The 14,935-nt window shown below is 31.0% G+C and overlaps 1 protein-coding gene across 4 annotated transcripts in view; it reads right to left on the bottom strand.

The window, feature by feature from the left end:
• The window catches only part of LOC142327837 (transducin-like enhancer protein 4), a 201,691-nt gene that overhangs the window by 111,058 nt on the left and 75,698 nt on the right, over positions 1-14,935 (bottom strand). For 2 of the 4 annotated variants that reach the window (XM_075371196.1, XM_075371182.1), the window contains exons 3-4: positions 13,143-13,206; positions 1,753-1,797 (exon numbers count right to left, since the gene is read on the bottom strand). In XM_075371196.1, coding sequence (XP_075227311.1) covers positions 1,753-1,797; positions 13,143-13,206 — 109 coding nt within the window. Of the gene's footprint in view, positions 1-1,752; positions 1,798-9,860; positions 9,925-13,142; positions 13,207-14,935 lie in introns of all 4 variants that reach the window. The other 2 variants (XM_075371188.1, XM_075371205.1) reach the window with 2 other exon arrangements.

The raw sequence follows: 14,935 nt of genomic DNA on the forward strand, positions 1-14,935 counted from the left end.
TCAAAACTAAATTAGGAGATAACATAATGAAGTTAATTATATTATTTCTTTCATCGTTCTCAACGTGCACAGATTGGGAGTTTATATAGTGCGCAGCCGAGCATTTGTTTTGTTTACGTATCGGTAAATACAGAGCATAACAACAGTAGGTAGAATAACGTTAAAACCGTAAACATCAAACATTTGGTAAAATTGATCAACAGTTATTTAACTACTCGCACAATCTGTCGGTGAAATGAGAAAGAGCAAAACAAGTATTCAGCAGAATAGACACGACAGTGATACATTTAGTTTAGTTAGGATAGAAACTGTGGGCTGGGGTACGGTGTGTCTGTGTGTGCGCTACGTATACCGAGGTGGCAGGTAGGTTTGGAGGGTGGAAAGAGGTGGTTTGGTGTTGATAAGTCCTAAAGGACAGGAGATGGGGGAGAGACAAACAGAGCTAATGAGCAACCACTGTTTTGTATTTGTGTGCGAGTGTGTGAGCGCGCGTCCCATAAACTACCTTATTCTGCCACTAGGCAACGCCACCAACACTACCTCTCGTATTCATCTTTCAATCTGTTTTACCTACCTAATCGCAGAGAACATAGATGAGAAAAGACTTTTAGTGACGCACGCACGAACCCAAATTAAAAGAGATAGTATAGGACCTTTCCTTTCATCTCTCCCCTTCCACTCTTTCTCTTGCCATAGAAACGAAAGGAGATATGAGAGAGGCGTTGTACGAAATACTCAGAGAGGTAAATATTGACCTTTGACCTAAATATACAAACAATAAACAAACAGAACAACACAGGAGAGGCAAGATATGGGTGTGAGGTTGACAGGCTACAAACTGGGTGACATAGCGACTTAATGACCGCCAGTTAAGCTGAACCCGGTAAGTAAACATACAATGGGATGACAGAATCCAACTATTAACACCAGCCTAGGCTGTATCGACAAACTTTGACTTCATACCACGACTCGCGCAGTAGTATACTATTACAAAGATTTTGTCCATTAAAATGAGATAAAGAATATTAAGAAATAAGATTTAAAAACGAAGACATCCCAGATAATTAAATAAGGTTATCGATTAAGTTGAGCTTTTTTAATTTTTAAATATAACAGGAAACCACATCTCAACGGAAGAATGACTTGCAAAACAATAAGATTTTTTTAACTGAGAAATAAATCAATTCAGATTATTCCGCCCTTTTTGTCAAAGTAATAAAAGTAACTGTTGCACTGTACTTACAGTGCAACAAAACAAAGTTTTACGGTGCAATACAAACTTAATTTTTTTAAAGAAATTATAAAACTACCCGCTTTCTAAATATGTGGAATGTACTTCAAGAAAATTCTGGGAAAAAAATTCTTTTGTTACAAAAAAAAATTAACCACATTCTATCGCGCTGAAAAACTAAACCGATGAGAAGACAATTTTTTCGAAGGGAGAAACTCCACAATAATTTCCAAAGGATCTCTTGAAATTTGAATTCCAACTATTTAGAAACCTTTTTAATTTGCTTAAAGAAATTAACTGCATTTTGTCATGCGGTTTACGTCTACCGCTACGCATTTTATTGAGTGGCAATCTCTAAAAAGGAAAAATATTTCTAATTCCTGAATAATTGGTAAAACTGAGCATGCAAACACCACAAATAAAATATTTTTAAAAATTGGCTAATAAATATATTTTTTTGTGTTATTTAATTTTAACAGTTTATAACTGTTAAATTAAATAATAACATTTTACACACTCACCTGTTTGTGCATTTCAACATTGAGCCCGTACGACATCTCGTAATACTGTAAAAAAAGACAAAATTTATATTATGTACTACGCCAAACAAAACATGTTTATAATACAATTAAATAGTTATCGTTAATAGGTAAATAATTACGGAAAGAAATCAGATGGGTGATTTAATAAAATTGATCATACTCGTATACAAAAAAAAAGCAGTTATTTTAATAAATAAATATGTACACTTAGTTATTTATCAAAAGGCAATTTTTAATTTACCTTTGATAAGAAAATTAACTTCAAGTAATATTAATTTTGTTTATGAATCGTTATAATTAAGCCTATGAAAGCTTTTTCAACGATAACTTTATCAAGCAAGCCTCGTAAAAGTTTCTTAGCTTTTCATGAAATTAGTAACACCTCATATAAATTTTAACAGTACAACTGAATTCCAATTATTTTTCCATTTGTAAACTGCAAAACATCTGTAAGCCAAAAACAGATAATTTTGGCTTAATAACATCGAAAATCAGATAATTAATTACAAGCCTATTTTATTCTTCGTCTACGGTGTAAAATTTCTTAATTTATCACAATATAGAATCACTAATAGCACTCCATGTGTCTAAGTATCCGTAGACCTGTATTACAAGCCGATATGTAACAGTTCATTCCACTCCTGAAGAAGGCAATGGAAAACCACTTCCCTCGTCACTTAGTGCTTGACATGATACTTGTTCTTGAGATGAACAGGCTATTTTCGAGAGACATACGTCTCGAGTCAGGTCATCTACGACCATTGTGGTAATGGTACTAAAAGGAAGATCGATTTCAAATTGTTATTAATCAGTAGATGATAATAATTTATAATTAACGTGTTCGTTTTACACGAATTGTATGCTATTTACTAATCTGAAAGTATTTAGGCGAAGATTTACTTAAATTGTGAACAAATTCACGTAAAAATTTATCCACTGTAAATTTAACCAAACAATCGCAAAAAATAAAACTTACAAGAGTAGGGGGATTTAATATTCGACTAAAGAATTACGGGCGTCTATGATAATACAAAATAAGACACTGATTTACATGAAATACACAATCAGTAAGACAAGCTCAGTGTGAAACAATATCATAAAAGTTCTTTTTTATTAAAACGATAATTTTCTTGAGATTTTATTATTAAGCATCTACAATTAAAACATGCATTTATTATATATAATCTTTAAATAAATTTATTTAGCTTCAAATAATAATAATAATAATTAACTTACAATATTAGTCATTTTACATCTATGCTGATAAATTTCAAACTTAATAACTCGCTTTACAATAACGGTAAAAAAGGGAATCATTTCCCAATCACTTTTTTATTAGCTTACCCAATTTCATTTCATTACTGCAATCTGTCTGAAGAAAATTACGTTTTGTTACAATTTAACCTGACTAAGTCTTACACCGCCGAAAAATAATAAAATAATATTAAAAAAATATCCTTGATCACTGACAAATAATTAGTATAAAAGACCGTTTTATCTTTCCTATTTTGGAGTTTAATGAACCAACGGTATTCCAATTTCCGGTCATTTTTCAAGTACTATTCAGTCGGGAATGGTTTTTTTACAAGCTAAAAAAATATATAATTTATGTTGGTTTCTATACACCTAATAAGATATGTAGTAATTAAAAAAAGTTGTCGCAAACGGACCCGAAACGGAGTGATATTAGAAAATGTTGATTATGTTTCATGTAGAACCAATCAATGTATGCACTACAGTAATTATCACCTGAAAAAGATTGATCAGTGCTTTAATGTAGGACAATAAACAGCAGTTACAACGCTACAATTTTTTGGTCATCATAGTATTTTCGTTTATCCAGCAGTTATTTAAAGTTTTTTTAATATATATAAATAACTATGACATTAAAAATGGACCAAAAGAAAATTAGCAGTCCAGAAAATTCGAATTGACCTAGGATAATTACAAAAGAAACTAATCAACCCTAACATTTAGAAGTTTTCTGCACTTTTTGTTTGGTGATAAAGACGAGTAAGAAAACTACTGAAAAAGAGTATTTTCATTACACTTTCATGAGTTTGAAGATAAGTTTTAATAACGAAATGTTATTCAGTATGCTAATAGAAATAAGACTGGGAAATAAAAAAACATCATTCTTGACTTTTTTATCGTTATTATGAAGCAGGTTAAACTTAAACTTCATCGGAAAAGATATAAGTACAAGACTACTTTACGAACAAGTTTACTTTTACTTTTATGTTACTTTTGTATTAAATAGTATAAAAACGGTAGATTAGCACCATTGTGTAACAGAATTAAATTAAATAAATAATTAAGAAAAAAATAACTGACTAAAAAAAAATTCCGGCACATACTACAAATTGTCACATTACTTTTTTTACTTAATTAAATTATTATATTTCCTTTGGTAGATCATCTTAATCAGAACAAAAGTAAAATAAGCAGTCACAGAGAACAATCTAACAAAAATACACTTTATACATGCAGAACCATGATTAAAAATTAAAAAAAAATAAGTTCTGTGCACGCGCGAGCGCGCATACACATAAACGTACGCACGCACACCCAACTCACAGAATGAGAAAGAAATAATATTCTTTGTTCACACTAGGGAACAAAGGTTGATAGATTTTAATTAGACCTGTCCTAAAAGATACTTCAGTTAAGAAAGGAGAAAAAAAGAGACGGATGGAAAGAAAGCGAGACAGAAACATAAGAAAAGGAAGCGAGTGAAACCGGTTAGAATGAGTCAGTAGTTAAACTGTTAATATCCGACCTGAACAATTATCTCCCACCACAATTATATACACAATTACCTTAGCACAACTATGCTATTACAACATCTATTAACTACTAACGTTACTATTATTATTATTAGCCACATTTTTTTATTATTATTATTATTATTAGAATGAGTACTACTATTACAAAAACAACTACTAGTATTATTATTATTATCGCTATTACCACTCCTACAAGAAAAACATGCATTATATACATATGTATAAGTATATAACAAAGAAAATGAATTGAATTAAGAAAGTACATATACGAAACAAATACAAAACAGCACAACACACAAATTACTTGTTCCTGTATTTATCACCGACAATAATTTCTGATACCAAACAATTTCTACACAAATTCACACATTTAACGACAGATTAACTTTACGATTAATATAGATAATTACATAAATTTTTTCATTAGTAACACAATTTTCATTTATTAAAAATAAACAAGGTTACATAAAAAATTTAATCTTTATATTTTACAATGTTACTTGGCGACTTTAGAGATTTAAATTCCGTACATAAAATGAAGCTGTCATCTGATTTACAAAGTGGATGCTGTTAGTTAACTGGCACAACCGCTTCCATATAATTGATTAACATAATCTGAAAACTTCAATTAGGATCTTAGTGAGGTAGCGGGAGAAGGTTGTTTTACATAACACAAATTCATACACAGAGCCAGTTCTTGGTATGAATAAATAAATATTACTCTCAAAATATCGTTAATATTTTAAATACTTACCGATAACAGAATCAATAATCTAATGGCTTATTAAATATAAAGCTATAGGAATGAAAATACAGAAAAATTATATTCTGTTATCGGTAAAATCATATAATTAAAAAAAAAACTTTACAAAAATGTGGGGAACTTAGCTCGGTACAAGAATGTTGAATATAAGATTCTCAGGAATGTCAACAGACCATACATGTAGAATTTCGGCCAAGGTAATTAACATATATATTATAAAAAATTTGTATTACAATAATTAGGAATAATAATAAATTATGATACATAATTTTCCTCTAAGTATTACCATATAACTACTTGGACGTTCTGCTTTGTCGAATTAGAAACTCCTATTTTTGCAATCCGAGAACAAAATACATAAGAAAATTCTTTTTCTTTTAACTGTTAGATAAACAATTATAAAAACATACAAATAATTTTCCTTCCTAGTTGTCAATTATACTGCTAACTTCTTCAATAGATAAAATATCAAAGCAAGCTTTATTACACCTATGTTTTTATAATATACAGTATTTTCCCAATTTAGTGGGGACAGTATGAATAATGCATTATTTCCCACAGAAAGTGATGAATTAATCTGTTGTAAACCACGATGTAAAAATGGCAGAAATCAGAATTACTTTCTCTGAAAGTAACGATGTTCATTATACAGCCGGTCCCTGTGGTGAAGACAGTGAAGGCGTCAATTCCAATTTTAACGGGCTAAGCAAGCTGTTATGTAATTATGTATTTGTTTGATCACGTGAAGAAGGAACGGTAAATCACTTCATTCCTCTTTCATCTTATTAAGCCCTGCATGGAATGATTGTTATTCTGAAAAAATGGCTATAAAAGTTTTGATGGTCACTATATCTTCAGTAAGGTCACCAACAACAATGAATATTACGGTACGATCATACGTAAAATATACAGAGCGTCCGCGTTTAACACAGTTTCGTTATAATGTAACCAAGATTTAAATACGGTTGCATGTATTTCACTATCACGCTCATGCTGACGAGCTTTCCGAAAATTTGTTCCTAGAATAAAGAGACGTTACATGTTTCAAAAATAAGCTTCGTAGTCGTATAAAAAAGTTCATATTTGGGGATTTGCAAAAGCTGCCGCAAAATCTCGATGAAGATGAAACCTGAATAAAGATCGCGCAAACTAAATACAAGGTTATGGCCTTAATTAAATAAAGCTTTTCCTTCTTTGCAGAAGTATTGTGTATTATCAGAAGACGCTAATCGAAAAGGGTAGAAAGGAATGTCAGAGAGAACTAAAATGGAACAATGAAGTTCACAGAAAAAACGACAATGAAATCACAAGATATGCAAAGTTACATAATAAATTAGCAGAATAAATTTACTTTTTAATATGATTTTTTCCTTTGTATTTTAAACAAGTATTTAATAGAGTTAAGTTATTAAAGATAGTATTGTAAATAACTACCAGTTTTACTAATTTCCATCAACAGCAAGAAGAAACGTGAAATACATTAAATAACTCAATTTCAGAACAAAATAACTTTTTTCTAAGAATATTTTCGAGTTAAATAGTTGCACCTTCTTCATTGGAATAATCGGTAACACCGTGTTAATGATGCCAGTCTTAAAAAGACGGTAACACAGTGGCACTGTCGCAAAGACAATAGCATTGACGCAGACAATAGTATGACGCTCCTTCATTAAGTGTCACTGTTATGTCATGAAACTGTTAAGCAGGTAGGGAATATATTTCATCTACGTTTGTTTGTTCCTTTAATAAGTTATTTTTACAAAATTTAGTCTGTGTAAATTTCATATTTTTCAAGCGGGTTAGGATCTGGATTTTTATATCCTACGAGTGAAATTTTCGTACTGCAGTTAATATTTTAGTAGGAATGTCTATTTCTTTGAGAATATTTGAAAAATTTGAATCTACTGTTTGTAGTACATCCATGTGTTCCTAGTATTTGTACAAATCTGAGCCTTGTCTGTCAGTGTAGGATTTGCTGTAATCATTGCGGCTTAATTTATATAATTAAACAATTATGGTATTGCTTATTAAGCAAATTATCGTGGTTGTTGTGTCCGTTAGTTTTATTGGTTTTCCGTGTATGATTTTGTGTATTTTATTTGTTGTTTTGAAATCGATATTTCCTTTTCAAAAAAAATATACAACATCACATTATCACACAAGATCATATTAAGAGAATACTAACAAAAAACATAATAAAATACACAAAAATTCGATTAAAGCAGGGTTTACTTTAAATATTGCATTGGCCAGACAAGCTGGGCATTCATCACAGATAAAAAGAACACATTCGGGGACTGTAGGATATGCAATCAACAAATTTTGCGAATAATCTCAAAGAAACTAGACAAACATAGAAACATTAATCACAGCGCGCAAATATTACACGTAGCAAGTAAAAACCAAGACCGTAACACACTTTCGCAACGTGAAATTAATTTTACAAATATACTAAATTTGAGAAAAAAATAAAACATTAAGACAACGTCGATCGAATAAATTACTCGATTATGTAATTAAGAATTTATCACCATTCACAACAATGGCGCTACTAAAAACTCCATTAAAGAAGCTGCTGCCGATTGCCTTTGAATGTTCCGTAAGAAGAAAAAGTTCACTTGTTTGAAAGTGAACCTTTATTATTTAATAAATTAATTGGATTATAATATAGAATTGTATTAAACAATTCTCTGAGGAACGAGAATGTAACAGTATCTAACCCGTCAAAATTTTTAATGGACAAACATGATTTGATAAACTGCATTTCACTTTACGTCGATGTTTTCCGGGACCTAACAGTTAAAATAACGTCGTTATTTTAAACGACGTTTCATAAATAGGAAATAGTTTTACGTTAGAAGTAAATTAAATAAAAAGTGGAATAAATTATTTAATATAGTAAATTAGTGGAATAAATAAGTTAGTTTAAATTATACTTTACCGTATAACTTAAGAAAGTATATTAAATTACACTACACTCTACATTTTGTAGAGTGCTATGTTTGCGGTTCCTAACTTTTGAGATCATTTATAGATATAATGTATGTAGCAGATAGAATTACTGAAATTAATTTACAGCTAATACCCGATTATCAGAGAATGTCGTTTGGCGCCAATGAAAGCCGCCTAAACGACCTTGAACACTCCTATCAGTCTCCCAGAAGTAAACATTTAGAAGCTATAGACGCTAGCGTCTCCAAAGCTGGTCCAAACAAGACCCCTTTCAGTAAATTATTTTTTTTATTTTGCGTAAAATTTCAGATTCTGATGTTATGATGGGTCATGAAGCAAAAATGGTTGAGAATCACTGTTCTAATGATAGCACGTCCTTCCTTTCATTACTCTTGTCTTGTCATTACTCTTGATGCGATGATATCGCATCGATCATATCCATATTTTATTGATATTTGTGCACTGATGATATAATAAGATTACAAGTAATTTTTGTCAGATAAAATTCAAAAACGCATTCAGTACTCCAAAGCAGAAACCTTTTGGGGTCGCGTCGAATATTTTTATCCGCACTGAATATTCAGTCAGCCTGTGCGTCAAAATTCTGCTATTTCTTCTCACTTAGTATACGGCAGTTCTCTTCTCTTTATCACTGGAAGGATCACTCAAACAGGTTGAAAGCAGGCGAGCATCAACCGTTTCACAAACGTATCCAAAACCGATTATTTTATCCTTATTATCATTATTCTGTTTGACTACTTCATTTTAAAAAAAGTTTATCAATGAAATGAAATTTAACGGAATTAATTAAGTTATTTCTTAGCATTAGCTATACAGGTAAAAATTACAAAATCAAAATGATTCAATTTCAATCTTTTTTAATACGAAATTCCTGCTCTAATATCTCTATAACTAGTGGAAGAACAGTACAAGTTTTTCCGGTTTTACAGAAAACCGAGGAAATATTTGTTGCGACTGCCGATTGCAAATAAGTAAAATATGTGAATGTATTTGAAATACGTACATTAACACTTTCATTTCAATAATGGGCGATATGTTTCAAATACATGCAGCCTACATGAAAAACTACGAATTTACGTAGGCATACCGTGTTATAAACAAAAAATAAATAAATGAATGTCTTGAGGTCGTTATATTTGTATTGAAACCACACAAAGTAAATATACACCGTACTCCAAATTTCGTATTTTTAAATGATCGATCATGGTACATATTCTACAAAACAGCCGAATATACAGCAGACACACGAACTTATTGTAAAGGAACTGTAACTGGACACGACGTAGTTAAAAAGTATTTTATTTTCAGACAATTACTAAAACAGTGAACGAAACTCGGGATATAATAATTTTCACCGAATCGAATCGGCAGCGATTCCTACTCTCCTTAAGTTTTTTGCAGAACAAGCGATATAAAGAATAAAAGATATCTGAAATGCAGAAACCACTGAAACAAACTGGAGTAAGAAAATAAAGGCACCTAAAAAATAAACTATTACTATATTAACGATTACTTTCATAAAAGAAATCGTGCCGTTCTCAGGACTAAAGAGTTATTTTACTCACCATAACGTAATGCCTCTGCATCTCTGTCTTCTCTTGAACAACTTTTTCAATCTCCATTTTTAAACTGTAATCAACCCCGAATTGAGGAACAGAAAAAGCGCGTGTTAACAACACAAAGCTATAGGGTATCTTGCGAGTTATAGTAATAAACATACATTACATGTAAAGATAAAGACATGCACACGTTATAAAATCCACACATTTATATATATACATATATATATTCTGCGCATTAATTGTGCAAATGGCACGTTAACATGCACACAACCATAATAAATAGTACCATTAACTGCCACACGTATTCGTTAATCGTATGCATCTTCAAACATATGTCTACAACATAAATTTATTAGTTTTATTACAACTAGAAGTTATTTAAATAATGAAATACCCACAAAATAAATCATTACTAAATATAGGTAATAACTTTTATTTTATTTTAGGTAAGGAAATGTTTTCCATTATCTACGAGATAATTACAAATTAAATACGGTAACGGTACGGTCATAGAATATTATTTACGTTTTTTTAGATAAAATATACCGGTAAAGTATGTAGACCTACAACGTAAATGTAAGCGAATTTACTAAAATCCTTTATTATTCTCTGCCATTAAAATATTCTATTACACGGGTGATTTCCATGATAATATATTTTTATTTTACAAGAATTAGTGTTAAAAATCATATGAATTATTTATTTACATCTTTACTCGACCATAAAAGCCGTCACGTAAAAGAAAACATGAAAAAGGAATATTTCAGAATAACGTAATCGTAAAAGAAAACTTAATAATTAAAAATAAAAACATTACAAATAAGACATAAAATTCACCTCTTTAAATTTTTATGAAACAAAATTAAATTTCTCTAATAGATTAAATAAGTTGACTATAAAATGAAGATTGCAGGCAGATTACTGCAGTGTGGCAGTCAAGTTTTAATCAGTGCAGTGTTAAGACGGATAACGACGGTATAATGTCATTCATACATTTATTTTGCCACGATTCATAACCTACCTCTTTATTCCTTGCAGACAAAATATTGTATATATTTTCTTTTTACAATACTTATTGTGTATTTACAATATTGTAGCTAAATATTCAAAAACCAATAATAAAAAAAAATGAAAAATGACATTAACCGGCATACTTTCTCATAACAAAGTAGCAAACAGAACGAGCCATAGGTGTAGCAGTGAACTTTCAAGCAGACAGGCAGGACAGGTTGTGATGCTGTCAGGTGAGTAACTGTGAACCAATTTAACTACATTTTAAACGTTATAGCGATACTAATTAGCAATGTTTGACATGCAACAATGACGGAGAGGTGGTTAAACCATCATCAATGTGAGCGGTGTCAGTGTTATCACGAGCAAAAAATACAACAGGTATTAGCCTACTCATAAATATGAAATCTGCATCATATCACCTGACTTAATTTTACATAGAACATCAATAAAATGCGCAAAATAATATACTAGTAACATTTAAATACGGTTAAATATGTAGCACATCTCGAAAATACGTGAATCGATTCTTCTCTCTGTGCTGCAGATGAATAATAAGCGTTCGAACGTAAATAAAAGGTTTTGTTACAGAAGTGTAATTAACTACTTGCAAAATTTACTCTTTATTTACGGCTTAACTTATACATCTTCTTTTTTCCTGTTTAGTCTCCGGTAACTACCGTTTAGATAATTCTTCAGAGGATGAATGAGGATGATATGTATGAGTGTAAACGAAGTGTAGTCTTGTACAAACTCAGTTCGACCATTCCTGAGATGTGTGGTTAATTGAAATCCAACCACCAAAGAACACAGGTATCCACGATCTAGCATTCAGATCCATGTAAAAATAACTGGTTTTACTAGGAATTGAACGCTGTAACTCTCGACTACCAAATCAGCTGATTTGGGAAGACGCGTTAACCACTAGATCAACTCGGTGGGTTTAACTTATACATCTGAAAAAATAAATCAGAAATAAAGTAAAGATACGCTAAGGATTCGACCACCAGCAATAAAATTAAATAAACATTCATTTCAAGTGGCGGAATTGTTAATTTTTACTCATTTTTTGGAATATGGTGTGCGATTTCCGAATTTGGTAGACTCGAATAAACTAATTTTAACATTTAAAATGTGAATTATCTTTACTCTAATCAAATGCCATGCTATCGGTCCGTTATTTTGGCGTTAGGACTGATTACAAAATAAAATTCTCCATCAAAAAGTACCAAATCTAAACGATTCTGTAACGACTTGTTCACAATAATAAACAGTTTAAAAACTGTAATTAAAGAGATAGCCATCTCTGTAAGAATGGACGTAGTAGTCTTCACAGAGAAATTTATCGCGACGAAGCAGTTGAAGCGATTTGGACTTTACTTCTTTTATTCCCACAAACAAATTTCAGAATCCAAACAAAAATTTCGAAATTAAATTTTTCGTTTTTTTTATGGACGTTACTTGATTGCTTTTAAAACTTCTTTTCTAACATTCTTTATCACTGAAAAAGATCATTTTGAAACGATATCTGAGGACAGAGATAACATCTTTCTTAGTTTAACGGTAATACTATCGCGAAAATAACAGACGAAACAACATAAATTCGATGAAGCCACCTTTAATTAGTTTATTATATATTTGAAAAAGTATTTTATGGAGCATGGAAATCGCATGAATCAAATAAGAGCGTAAAAACCATGTTTTTCTGTTTTTATAAAAATATGAATAAAAAATTTCTTGTTATTTAAATTATCTAGATAATTTATTGTTATTTATTTCTTGATAAATTAATGTAGAAACGAATAAACGTTATCTTGGTGCATAAGTGTGATTTTCCCAATAACCCAACGGCCAAATCTGTTGTCATCCATTAGGCAAACAATCCACTTCTTTTTTTTATCTTCAGTTCATTTTTCCGTTTATTTATTATTTTATTAATTATTTTTATTAATGTTTCGCAAATGAATATTATTCGTTACTTGAAATAAATTACGGTAGGAAAAAATACAGAAAAAAATATTGCAGGTGATATTGCACAGATATCTTATTAGTTAAAAAAAAACCATACACACTTATTAGCTTGTATTAATTAAATAATTGCGAAGCGTTGCTAAAGTGTTATAAAATAAGCTTACTAAGCCTGCTGCCCATCATCAAGCATAAGTTGTTTAATCACTGCAGTACTTGTGCTGCACAGTAAACATCAAAGTAATTTTTGGAAAGGAATACACGAAAGAAATATGTCGGATTTACCACTTCATTCGTTAAACTTACCATGACGTAATGCCTTTGTATTTCAATTTTCTCACTTGCTAATTTCTCGCACTCCAATTTTAAACTGAAAAATAATCAGTCAAAACATGTTATATATTATACTCTCTTACTGTAATAAAAATTAAAAGAGCTATATTTTATAAAACATAAAATACAGCCACATTGTTGATGTTATAATGATCTAAATCCTCTGCTGAAAAAATAATAATCACAAAATTAAAATAGTACATACAGATCGATAAACATTTAGACCATTATGAATCATACACCATAACAAACTTTTACGATATAGCATATAGAATTAGGCAATAAAAGAAAATCCTATTAAAAAGCCTAAATATAATCGTATCATTGTATAAATTGATATTTTATATTATTACAATTTAACGGGTTATTTTTATTTTTGTCAGTGCGAAAAATCCAATTACGATTGATTAAAACAGCGGTACAAAAAATATCCGAGGAACAAAGTAAATTAAAGCTTAATACGAGGGACGATCAGAAAGTAAGTTACACCCCCCTCTATGAAACAAACACATATTTATAAGACAATTTTTTTTTATTGAACAAAAAACTATGTATTTTATCTTATCTATATTTCGACATAATCACCAAGCTTTTTTAAACACTCTCATAACTTGAGAAAAGTTTTTCAATTCCACTTTCATAAAAATTTCGTCCAATTTCCTTCAACAATTTATTTAAGAACCGCTTCCTTCAGTTCATCTTCATTAGCGAAACGCTCGATCTTTAATGGCTTTACGCAATTTTTTTAAAGTCTCATAGTAAGATTCAATAGCGGCGAATTTTTGTGTCTCCATTCATGTGATGTTCATTTAGTCTGAGGAGTGTAATGAAGCACGCAGCTCTCATCCCCTGTGATGATTTGTTTCAAAAACTGTAGACAACCTGGAATAACGTTGAAGAAAAGAAAGAGAAGACGCAGAACGTTGATATTTGTGTTTGTCGGTCAAAAGATGTGCCACCCATCGTGCACACATCTTACGGTAACCAAGCTGATCGTGAATAATCGCACACACACTACCATAACTGATGTTAAGTTCACTTGCAATCTCTCTAATTTTAATGCGCCGGTTCCACAAGACAATTTTAATTTCATCCACATGTTCCGCGTTACCAGTCGTGCTTGCAGTTGAAGGACGCCCACCACGCAGTTTGTTACTCACATTTGTTCTTCCGTTTCTAAACATCTGACACCATTTTGTGATCATGGGGTGTGACATTGCATCCTCACCGTATACCTCAACAATTTCACCATTTTAATTTTTTGCCCACAAAAATCAAAATTGCTGAACGCACTTCTAAATCTCTAGAGGACAGACCATATTGCCAACGACAGTACAGACATACTGAATGTAGTACAGAATTGCTGCTGGGGTAACGTGAATACAACAACACAAGCAGTGCTGCCACCACAAGACATTAATATATCCCTTTCAGTTCAAGAGCACGGCAAGAGTGTAACTTATTTTTTGATCGACCTTTCGTAACTTAAATTAAATTAAATAATTCTTGAAACTTGAGGGTGCAAATATTAAGTAATGACACCTGCAACCTAAGTTACGCTACAGAAAAACGTTTATAGATCTGACAGATTTCCGAACTGCAACTAGCCATATCAGCCTCTAGTAGGGCAATATAACGAGAAAAAACAATAGTATATTCAAAATTTTGAATGCTAACTTTCCATTATAACTGTACACTATCTCACGCGAGCCAATTTTTTTTTTTTTGGAATTCATCCTACAGTATACGATATCAGGATCTGATTC

Source organism: Lycorma delicatula, chromosome 1 (genome assembly GCF_047948215.1).
Source record: "Lycorma delicatula isolate Av1 chromosome 1, ASM4794821v1, whole genome shotgun sequence".
In the NCBI taxonomy this organism is placed as follows: domain Eukaryota; kingdom Metazoa; phylum Arthropoda; class Insecta; order Hemiptera; family Fulgoridae; genus Lycorma; species Lycorma delicatula.